General features: G+C 39.2%; 1 protein-coding gene across 1 annotated transcript; it reads left to right on the top strand.

Moving 5' to 3' along the window:
- The first annotated feature begins 2122 nt into the window (after positions 1-2122).
- LOC149159048 (xyloglucan galactosyltransferase KATAMARI1 homolog) lies at positions 2123-2602 on the top strand. Its single transcript, XM_089434173.1, has one exon. The coding sequence runs from the start codon at positions 2123-2125 to the stop codon at positions 2600-2602; it is 480 nt and encodes a 159-aa protein (XP_089290299.1).
- Positions 2603-12504: the final 9902 nt, after the last annotated feature.

Genomic DNA, 12504 nt, shown 5'->3' with positions numbered 1-12504 from the left:
CCCTTCAGGTCACTCTGACCCAGGAAGTGGACATCCAAACCAAGAATTGCAAAAATGCCAAGGAGAATGAATGTACAACCAACAATCGGTATTATGTAGTGATCAAACTTGACATCTCTAGTATATCACCTTTCATTAAGGTAAAGTATTACCATTAGTATACCCTACCAACCAAGCTCTTAGTTCACAGTAAGCAAGCTCCGGCTTTTATATCCTATGTATAAACATTATGTATTACCATTGCTATATCTACTTAATAAGAGTAATACAAGCAGTGGGTCATCATGTACAAGCTAATATTATCAATACTATTATGGAAATAACGAAGTAGTATACCCATTGATATGCCAATTCTTCCTATATTAGGCATGTATTTGGTGAATGACCTATGGGAATCATAGGAACAGAGGAAAATAGGAAATTCGTGTGAGCTGTGATGTATTAAGAAAAGGAAACTCTGGAGATTCTTAGACTCAGCTACATGAAAACACTGCTGATTTAGATGCTCTGTTGAGTTCTGATGGAGAGGAGAGTAGCAATGGTCAGGAGAGTAGCAGTGGTCACTCACCAAGTGAATATAGTGGAAATAAAAAGGCATGTACAAAAGTTAGGGATGATACTATTGCTGGGATATCAGCCAAGCAAACAATTAGCAATCAACAAGAACATAAAGAAGAGGAAGTAGACTTTGGACCTGCTATTATTGAAGAATCAGTTGGCGAGTCTAGCATAAATGACAATTGTTCTTTGTTTGATGACTCCCTTCTGGTCACTCTGACCCAGGAAGTGGACATCCAAACCAAGAATTGCAAAAATGCCAAGGAGAATGAATGTAACAACAAGAATATCTGTGCATTGAGTGTTGTTAGCATGCTGACTGAGGGAAGTACAAAGAATAGTGCACTTAGATGCAGACATACGGATAGCTCATCTTACTACTATGGGATTTGAACTAGTTACATATCACTATTTATTACCTATGTCGTTTGAGCTACAAAGAGGAAAATAGACATGACCTATATATACAGGAAAAGGCAGATATAAGTAGCAGTCCATGTAGACTAAGCTTCATGAGCAGAGTAAGCATAGTCATCACGTAATCACTACTACTTAGCTTGTCATAACATACGTAAATAGAGTGCATTCAATAGTCTTATCACGTAATCTGAACTAGTTACTCATATTAGAAACGTATCACTAATAAGAGGTTATTGTAAGCTCCTAGTCTATACGTGTGAAACCTCCTGTAATTCAGAGCTTATGGAGGAAATGCTAAAAATAGATGAAAAGTTTCTAAACTTGATTAACAAAATTGAAAACAGCAGAAGGAAGATATCGGAAATGGAAACCAGGAGGTATACAGAAATCCAACAACATCAAATGAAGATATGTGAACTTGTTGGTAAGGTCCAAGACATAGAAGCTGAGCTGAAACTCTGCAGAGGCTAAATTATATCAAAACAATGTAATAACATAAACAATACCTGAAATAGACCAATGTAGTGGACCGCAAGCAAAATAAGAAGCATAAGCAAGGTAACCACAAAATCATTTCTAACCTTATTATATAAGAACAAAAGTAACTTACACGTAGCGGGTGCTGCATGCATAATGTGAAATGGAATGAAATGTGTACAGAATACACATGAAAATGGCCTGAATTACCTTAACCCCCATCAAATCAGCTTAGGTGATGGCCCAACATATGTTGGAGATAACTTTAGTACACATAGGAGGGGTTCAGACACATAAATCTAGAGGGACTGAATGTCGGGTCTCCCACGTTTCTTTATGTATGTTATAACGCTTTAGCATTAATATAAAAATTAGAATACTAAGCTTCATTAACTTACGGCCTTCGCTTTAATGAATTTTCCCTGCTTGCTAAGCCATATAACCTATTGAACTTAGGATCTTACCAGCCATTCCGCGCATCTGTCTCTAGCTGCTGGCTGGCTAGAGCTGCTCAGGAACCTCCTTAGCGTACGGTAAAGCCAGCAATTGAGAAGAAGGTAATCAGGAAATTTAATTAATTTGCTCATCGTTGTTCTCTTTTCACTGATGTGATTGTGATTTCTCGGAGCGCCTCGTTGAGGACAGTTGTAGAGGTCAAAGGATTTTCATGTACAAATTGCCCGAGAAATTCAACACAGATGTCTTCAAACTGTGCGAGTTTGGGCTTGCAAAATGGCTCAACATATGTCCGCGAGTGGCGAATGGCGGCTTCGGGCAGCCGTATAACAGCTCCCTCGGCAACGGGTGGTTCGACACAGATTTTTACATGCTGGAGATCATATTCCGCGCCAGGATGAAGCAGTACCGCTGCTTAACGCCCAACCCGACTCAGCCCGACGCTGTGTTTGTGCCCTATTATGCCGGCCTCGACGCGCTCAGATATCTGTATTCAGGCAAAGAGCGGGAGCGAGAAAGAGAGACCCCGCATGGCGTGGGGCTCATGTCGTGGCTGAGAAGGAGACGAGAGTGGAGGTGGTGGGAAGGGAGAGATCATTTCATGGTGATGGGCCGCACGGCCTGGGACTTTGTCGATAGCCCCGGGTGGGGAACCGGCATGCTGGAGCTCCCTGGAGTTACCAACCATTAAGCTTGGGGCGAAAATATAGCAGAATGAACAACCCCTGAGCTTTTATTTCACAATATTCCGCCAAGTGTTCGCTGACTTCAGCTTTTCCACCACCAGATACTTCTCCGCCAGAAACAGTAGAGCCCTCTATTTTTCTTTCTGAATTTCCATTCGACAACACAGTCTTGCATGCCAATTTCCTGTTTCTTCATTCCCTTTTCGAACAAAAAGATCCCTGCTCAAACAATGTCAAGGCTTACTTCCCCTGCCGCAGATTTCTCAGATATTATGTACAGTAACCCTTTTTTATCCATCAAATGTCTCTACTTCTCCACCAGAAACAGTATGGAAGATCATCTCGATCCCCAAACCGTAGTTTTGATTAAATCAAAAGCCAGCATCTGTTAGGTTTTTGTCGAAATGAAATATTCTCCCACGGAACCGGAAAAACCCCAGAGACTGGCCAAAGCAATCTGGGTGCCCATTTCCCGTTTCTTCGTTCCCTTTTCTGGGTGCCCATTTCCCGTTTCTTCGTTCCCTCTTCGACCAAAAAGATCCATGCTCAAACAATGTCCCGCGACCTCCTCCATGACAGATCCCATATTCAAAAACCAACCAAAAAAAAAATACATAAATGAAGCCTAACAACTATTGAACCAGAGTAAACTGAAGGAAGAGCTAGTAGGGCAATCGAAGGAACGCAGAGCTAGTAGGGAAATCGAAGGAACGCCGGATAACTTGACCTGCACGAAGACCATCGGGAGAGCAAGGTGAAACCACTTGCAAGGTTATACCCTACCTGATACAGATTAAGCTCCATGCACAGACAGCTGCAGTGCTGCAGCCCCTGCATGCAGAACACCTGCCTGCAAATACACTCAAATCAAAATTGGTAACAATTAAAATTCCAAAGACTCAATTAAAATTCCAAACACTCCAAACTAATTCTAAGAAACGCTAACATTAATACCTGAATTCCTCTGATGGTCAGCAATAATATACACACCTATTTCCCTTAGCCTAAGCTCTGGGCTCTCCCGCCTAGTGAAGAGGCCAAATAAGATGGCAGTCCAGAGCACCTTGGTCATCCTGGCACGAAGGGCACACAAAATTTTAAAACCTTGATCTAAACCTTGATCTAACCAACGCATTCGGTGAAACAGTACTTTGAATTAATGCTAAATCAAACAAATCTGATTCCTATAGTCCCTAGCCATTTCTAGATGGCAGGGACTAATAATATCAGAACCGTGATGTTGAATATCTTGCAACCATTTTTTTTATAATATCACCACTGCGATTTTATAAAAACGCTTCCTTCTTATGAATAAACATGTGAGCCTGTGATGTTGATGAATTTTGCTCACTCTTTCATTGCATGTCATTTTTAGAAAGTTCCAAGCTTCTTGAGATGTAGTTGTTGCTGTTAAAATATTTAGAATAGTCTTATCATCCAATCTTGATTGAATGAGAAACAATGTTGCTGAGTCTTTTTTCCTATTAGCTATAAGTTGATCCATTTGATATTGTTTCATAACATCGTAGACTTCTTGACATGACGGTTATTCATACCTTTCAAGCTTTCGCTTTAACTGCTTTCACTAAGCAATGGACTAGTGGTTATTTAATTTCACTTTAGTGGTCACTAGTGCTCGACGGTGACAAGAAGCTATGATAACTTTACTAACAATGAGCAACAAATCCTAGAAATGAGGTACAACTCTTCTTTAAACAACTATTTCTTTAGCAATGGCTCTCCAAATCACCGACCCCTAGGGAGGCATTCCTCTTCCTCTTGTTATGGTGGCTAACAATGTAACGAAGTGGTGACTTATAGCACATTACAAAAGTTGTTCGTAGTGTCTTGTGATGATGGCTCTATAAATGAGTTAATAGACTCACTCTAGGACTATACAAAGTGTGGTGAAAAATGATTTCTCGGTTGTTAACTCTGGTCATGACAATGTCGTTGTGGTGACTCTCAACAAAGACCACTCACAACTCCTTCAACTAACAATAGTGGTGGCTCTATAGACTACATACACAAACTCTTATATAAATTACAATAGCAACTCAAAATAAGTGATGGTGGACAATCCTTAGTCTCTTGATGTTCTGGCATCTACATTGGATGTGCACGACTTCTAAATAAACAGTGTGACTCTTCATGTTGTGGTTGTAGAATCTTGAATAATCTAACTCAATTGGTTCTGGTTCTTCCTTGTCTCTAATCACAATGATGACTAACACATAAATTTACTTGTAGATGACATTTTTTAGGTTTCTCATAGTAATGACGACTGTAGTCGAGTCGCACAACACATGTGATGGCTACGACATATGTTGGAGCCCCTTCATTTCTCTCTCCTCTTCTTACATTGGTGGCTCTAGAGGATGCTCACCTTAATATTTTGGTGGATGGGTTCACAAGCCCTGAATGAATGTTGGTTTTTTATTATGGACCAATGGATAAGAACTCCAATTTTTGGGCTCCTCACAATTGCCACGACTCTCATTAGAGGTGGGGCATAATATTGAGATGGCACATAACCTTCTTAACTTCTTAAGCTCTAATCCAATATGATAGATGGACAAGGAAGGAAACCAACATTTAACACACTTAAACGTGATTTTTTGCTCAAATGATTTATTAAATTGATTAATGGTATATGATTTTAAATACTAAGAACCACTAAGAATATATATGCTAATTTTTATCTAACACACACATGACACACAAATCATTGACACTTGACTAACAACTCAATTTAGCATTCTAAAAGTAACCCAAAACAGACTTGATGACTTCACTTCACACAAAAGACTATTCTCTAACAATTTCAACCATTTCAGTTATGCATCATTTCGAAGGTAATTTTAGGCTAATAATGGGCCTTCTCTGATGTAATAGGATGAGGAACTTCTTTGACACATGAGCAACTAGACTTACATAGGCTTCGATAGTTGATGAGCTAGATCATTAGCTGGCTAATAGTAGGTGCACTGGACCATTGGATGGTCAATGGAGTATTAATGATCAATGCACTAGATAAGTAGAGTTCCCATGCAAGATGCACTAGAATTTTGTCTATTGTCCTCCTCAAATCAATAATTGAGATGATGCCAACATTAATAATTAAGAACTAGTTTTGTGGCCATTAGTGACATTGGTCATTGTTTCCCACCATTTTAAGGGTAATATCCCTAGGATAATTTTTTTTCCAATATGGTCCTCAACCGACATCCCCTTGTAGCCAACAGCTAGCTCATTGTGCCATATTATCCACCACCTGGGCCAACCATGTGGTCCCTCACCCATCTACCCTGATTGTATGTTTGAAGGTGGGCCTCCCAAACCTAAAGGTATCCCTTGTCATTTGGAAATTTAGTATTGTAGTTTGCTTATCATGGACACTTATGAGCATGGATTAATGGGGGGATTCGATATAAAGAATGGGATAGCCCTTTGCTTTTATCCCCTAGACCCCTTTTAGGAACTGACCTTGTGTTTTAGTCCTGCAGAATCTCTTTTACTAACCATTTGGTTCCAGGGATGGTATTTCAGGGGAAACCCTAATTTTGGTTGTGTAGTCCCACTACCCTATCATCTTACATAACCCTCTTTCAATTCATTACTACCGCATACATGATTTCTCCCACCTGGGTCCATATTCCTCCATTGGGACCACAAAGGGTTAGCTTGCCCATTCTCCTTTCCCACACCTTGGGTCATGACTTGGAATGAAGCTTGAAGGTTGATGTGGCTAAAAAGAAAGTTAAAAGCATATATGGCCACATTCAACATGGAAATGTCCCACAAAATTCAAAAGATGGTCCTGACAAATACATTTATCACATGGGAAAAATCCAATACATGAGCTCTACCCCATAAACATGGCCATCACCTTGGTTCCTGCAGGTTCTATGAGCCTTCTTTATCATATAGGAACCCATGATTGTCCCAACCTTTGGTGGGTGATGAACTGCCTAACCTTAGAGGAGGGAATTCACTACTATATCTTATATATCATGCTCTAACCCCTTGAGCCCTAAGAAATTAGTCAAAGAAAATCATAAAAAGGAAAAAGGAATAAAGGAAGTGTGGTAAAATCAAGGTCGGGTCACCTCATGTACAACGATTTCTCCCTCCTATACATTATAAACCCAAGTACGGGCTTCCCTTTTATTAGCTACCCTTGTACCACATCATGTGACCTGATGCAACCCCTTCACATCCCCTACTTCATTCACCATATCTGTCACATGCCACCACCTTTTGAAGGATATATCTTGAATATTATCCCCTTTAAAAGTCAATAACGACTAATAGGGTACTTGGTTAATCCCATTTGGATTTTATGAGACCTTGACACATCACGAAACCCATTCTAGAAGAGAATGCCATTATGAATTCCCCACCTATGGTCCATGATGAGGTAAGCTTGTTTACTCAATTTTTCTAATGACTTGTTGGACTGGAAGGCTACGGGACGCATTGGATCTTATGGAGGATTACAAATGTTTTCCATTTTGCGTTTGGTCTCCCTATACGAGGTCCTAATCCTCTATAGGACCACATTGGCACATGTACGGTGATCATTGAGAGCCATGGGCCTCCATAACAACATATTTCACTCCATGGATCCCTATATCCATTCATAGATTGCTCATGGTTCACTTACTAGATGAGGAGGATGCTCTTGATCCATCATGCCCAGTTGGCCCCAGATCTACACCATAAACTTTGAAGATGATTTAGGACTTGCACAATGGTGTGACATCACCTACACCATCATATTAGCCATTGCAGGTGATCTATAGGCATCTTCAAATTGTTTGTAGACCCATGAGGTCACTTGTGTGCCCCCACATGTGATTTGGAGCACCACATGTTATTACAAAAGGCCAACCCCTTGTCCACTACTTTTGAGGGTCCCATTCTTCATTGTGGCACCCCTTCACCTCATTAGGCATATTAGAGGGCCCTACAACATGCATAGATTATTATTTGACCTCTTGAGAGGGTTACCTTTTAATTTATGAGCTAGTTTGATGGTCTTGTCACAAAACGTTGTATTGTTAGAACTTTATTTTAATGTTGGGTCTTATGTAGGCCAAGGAGGCGAACTCAAACTCTTAAATCATGTATAAATACAAGTGAGATGAGCTCATTTATTCATCATCACTTTGGTTTGTATCTCTTATCTCTCTTGAGAGATTTTCACTTTTTCTAGAGGATGAATTTGATCTTTATAGATGAGTTTTGATGTATGGATATTGGCCTTTCTTCTATTGGAGCTTCTCTCTTGTAAATTCTGAATGGTTGGATATACTCTTCTACATGTAAGTACATCATTTTGATGTTCTTCTTGTTTACTTTGTCATATATTTTGGACTGGGATTTTTTTGTTCTAGGTCTAATTGATGCATGCATTTACTGCTTAAATTTATGGAATTTGTCTCTGTTATAACATCTATCAATGTATGGTCCATGTAATATGAGGGAAATACCCTAGGGGTAATTCTATCAAATAATTTAGCCTTTATAAGTAATTCCTTTTGCATATCAGAGTATAAAATCTCCAAGGTTGCTTCCTCTTGAGCTAGAAGGATAATGAACTGATCTTGAGCCGTCCTTGACTAGGAACCAAGAAATCCTACTCATACTCATCATAGACTCCATTGTCCCAATGATTAAGGCACTGATCTACCACGAGTGGTTACTAAAAACCATATTCTTTCACCTCCTCCCAGGTTTAGCCAAATTGGAGTACGTAGGGCATCAATTTCTTGACAGGCTAGCCATAAAATAAATTCAAACTCTAAGGGTCTCCTACACTGAATTTTCCTCTAGATATCCTCCAATTTTGAAGACATTCTGACGATGGAGTTGGCAGAAAAGCTAATGCATAGCTTCGGGATCAAAACGTTCCCTACCATCTCCAAGGCTAGCACCTCATAGGGTCAAAATAATATCTTTGAGTGAGAATACTTTCTTTGATCGTTTCCCCACCTTGTGTACAGTAAGAATATCATTTGTTGCTAAATTCTTTCGTCTTACCCTAGATTGGGTCCACTTGGCCCCATGTGGTCCCATTCATTTGAAAGGCTATTCTTCAAGAACCATTTAGGATACCAATTATAACAATGATTTACGAATTGGGGAACCCATTCACAAGTATTATCCCATAAACATAATCCTCAAATCCTTTATTCCTTTCACTAGAATACGTAGTACCTTGCTTAGAAAGCAATAAAAATCCATCCTTCAAACTCTTCTGCGAAATGGTTTGTATGTGTCACTCATATCTATTGACTTATCCTTCATTGGTGATTCCATACATACCAAGTCTCCTCCAGTCGATGAAATTTTGTAAATTGAACGAATCCTTGGCTGAGGTGACACTGGGCTAAGCCTCCATAAGTTGACCTTAGCCTAGATTTTTCCCTTTAGGGATCCCCCTTAGGTCCCCTGCTAGTTTGGGCGGTAACATTTTGGCATCGTTTTGAGAGAGGGAGAAGGTCTATGTCCCTAGTGAATCATTGAGGAATTGATTCATTAACATCATCTGTAAAATATTCCTCTGGTGACTCCACTCATTGTCCAATCCCATATTTTACTTCAAGGTGACAACATTCCTCCTTTGACTAGGGCTATTGCAAAAATGGGAAAGTGAACTCCATCACCTGTTGGAACCTGCCTTTTACACAAATTGAAGAGTGTCAGTGATACGTCTCCAAATATGGCATCTACTTCAAGCAATGACTTCGAAAGGGATCAAATCAAGATGATCAAGAGAAAAATACACTTTGTTAGTGTCATTTCCCCTTTGAAATTGAGCAATGATCCCAAACCATTACCTGGAAAATTTAACCGATGGTTCACCACATTCAAAAGGGATGCTACTTGGACTGCCCATGGTTTTATTGAATAATTCTACTTGCAGATGTTAACTAGAATGATATTTGATGAAGATAGGATCATGATGTTTTTTGCCTTATCACTTGAGAGACAAGCGAGAGATTGGTATCTTAGCATTCCCCCTAGATGCATACAATAATTTGATGAATTTGAGGAGTATTCATGAAAAGGTGGTCATGGAATGCCCAAGGGACCTTCAACATTAAAACATTCTACCAAATAACCAAGGAAAGGAAAGATGTGCAAGAGTTAATTCAAAAGTTTGATAGGGTAGTCAAGGATATACCTAATCATTTGAAGCCCTCTAAAGCCAACATCCTTGAAAAATTCATAAAATTTGTGGCAGGCCACCTCACTTATTTGTTAAGGGATAGGAACCTGTCCACATTAGTTGAGGCTAAAGAAATGGCAACGTAAGATGAATAAAAACTGTGAATTTTAAAGGTTGACATCAATGATCACCCTAGAGTTAGATTTCAAACCAATAAGGAGAAGTCCATAGATCAACACAAAGAAAATCTCCTTTCCATTCTAAAAAAGATAGAAAGGTTCACAAAAGAATCCAATGCACATGATAGGGTTATCATGAACAAAATCACTACCATAGAAAAGGCCCAAAAATCGACTTGCATACGTAAAGGAAAGCCTTTTCCCAAAAATGAAAATGAAGAAGATAGGTCAATCTCTTCTCAAATATCAAACACATTTGCTCCAACTAATTATATTGAGTCAAATTCTTCATCTAAGGATGAGGAAAGTGAAGGGGATGAAAGTGAGGATTAACAAACTAATGAGCAAGGCAATCTTGTGGGATCTGAAATCTTCAATATTTTTCTAGGAGGATCATACACACATCCTCCCGTTAGTGAGGTCACCATCAAGGAACAAAAGGAATAATACATTCTTAATTCTAATGGCGAGGGAAGATTCAAAGGGGTCCAATATTCCTAAAAGGAAAAGGATAAAGACCCCTCACCTCCCAAGGAATCACCCAAATAAGACCCATGAACTAATAAATCCCCTCCTAAAGAATCCATCCTTAAAGTTCCTCCCAAGAAGTGTTCCCTAACAAAAGTCAAATAAAAAAAGGACCCTTCTAGGAAAGAATACCAGAAGAAAGAAAAGGGGAAGGAAATTAAACTTGACATCGACATAGGGGATTCTGTAGGAAATATCACTTTACATGTTCCCCTAAATGAGATTTTTAATCTTAACGAGCAATAATAACAACATAAGAAGTGCTTGAGGATTCAAGATGAATAATATCTTAAATAATTATAAAACGTTCATATTGTTGACCAAAACCCTTGGCACAAACCTTTCTTGATTGCTTTGGCTATCAATGACCTCTTCTTACATAATTGTAAGTTATACTTAATGACATCTATTAATATCATGCCTTTAGCTATTTTGAAGCAATTGGGTCTCAACATCACTCGCCCATATAAAATAATTTGTGCTTTTAGTTCCAAGCCTGTGGAATTTGAAGGCATCATCAAATGTCTTAAGGCCTCCTTAGATAGGAATCTTGATAGATCCCTCCTCATGCATGTTAATGTAATTGATATTCCTGATGTTTACGGGATGTTGTTATCCCAGAAATGGGGAACTACTGTTAGGGGGCATTTTCAAATGAACCTATTATATGCAACAATCCCTCAATCTAATGACACACTATTTATACTTTATAGGGAGCCTACTTATTTACCATGTGTGATCAATCATGGACCATACTATGAGACATCAGAGCTCAACAAACCTTCCCATATCCTCCCTACCCAGGAAATCTAAATCCTTAAGCAACCAATCTCTCAAGCAAGCAAAAACTGGAAGCCTAAGAAAGAATATAAGGTTGGGGATTTAGTCTTGGTAGAGAAGGATCTCGTACTTATTAGGATTAATGTAAGCGTTGGGGATGACAATTACCTTGCTAAACTTAATGATGAACTTTGGCCTGAGCTGGTCAAATTAATTTGTATCACCACCTTCCTCGATACTTGACATTGTATCATATCCATGGTAGATTAGGATGTACTGCATGTTAATTTCTGCATTAGCATTAGCATCATATGACTTTTTCATGGTAGATAGATACATGTTTGCATATTTTATGTTATGTTGATATTATGGCCTAAAATATTAGCATGTGCGATCATGAGATGACGTGAAAGCATGTTTCCCTATGTTTTTCCATCTATTATATGTTCAAGTGACAAGTCTACGGTAATGAAGATATTGATGGAGTTCTCATGACCTCCCATTTGAGTAGCTTCACCCACTTCTTCGAGAAATCACGTCCTAGTTGGGGCCAGATGTTACACACCATTTTGTGGGTAATATCCCTAGGAGGATTTTTTCTCCAAGATGGCCCTCATCTAGCAGTCAGTAGCCCTTGTAGCCACCAACTAACTCATTGTGCCATTTTCTTTACCACATAGGCTAGCCATGTGGCCCCTCTCCCATCTACCATGATCATATGTTTGAAGGTGGGCCTCCCGAACCTAAACATATGCCTTGTCATTTAGAATTGTAGTATTATAGTTTTCTTATCATGGACACTTTTGTGCATGGATAAATGGGGGGATTCATTGGAAAGAATGGGCTAAGTATGTGTTTTTCTCCCCTAGACCCCTTTTAGGAATTAACCTTGGATTCTAGTCTTGTGGGATCTCTTTTACTAACCATTTGATTCTAGGGATGGTATTTCACAGGAAACCCCGATTTTGGTTCCCTGCTACCAGTCCCTTATATGCTTATGTTACCATCTTTCCATTCATTATAACTTGATCGATTATTTCTCCCGCTTGGGTCCACATTCCTCTATTGGTTCCACATAAGGTTATCTTACCCCTTCCCCTTGCCCACAGCTTGGGTCATGGACAGGAATGAAGCCTAGAGGTTGATGCAACTGAAGAGAAATTTAAAAGCATATATGGCAACATTGATCACGAAAATATACCACAAAATGCAAAATATGGCTGGGAAAAATACATTTAAAACA

This window comes from Pinus tabuliformis, chromosome 5_2 (genome assembly GCF_031772625.1).
Source record: "Pinus tabuliformis cultivar Carrire ecotype Pingquan chromosome 5_2, CPIR1, whole genome shotgun sequence".
Classification (NCBI taxonomy): domain Eukaryota; kingdom Viridiplantae; phylum Streptophyta; class Pinopsida; order Pinales; family Pinaceae; genus Pinus; species Pinus tabuliformis.
Note: the sequence above shows the minus strand (reverse complement) of the source record. Positions and strands in the feature narration are given on the sequence as shown.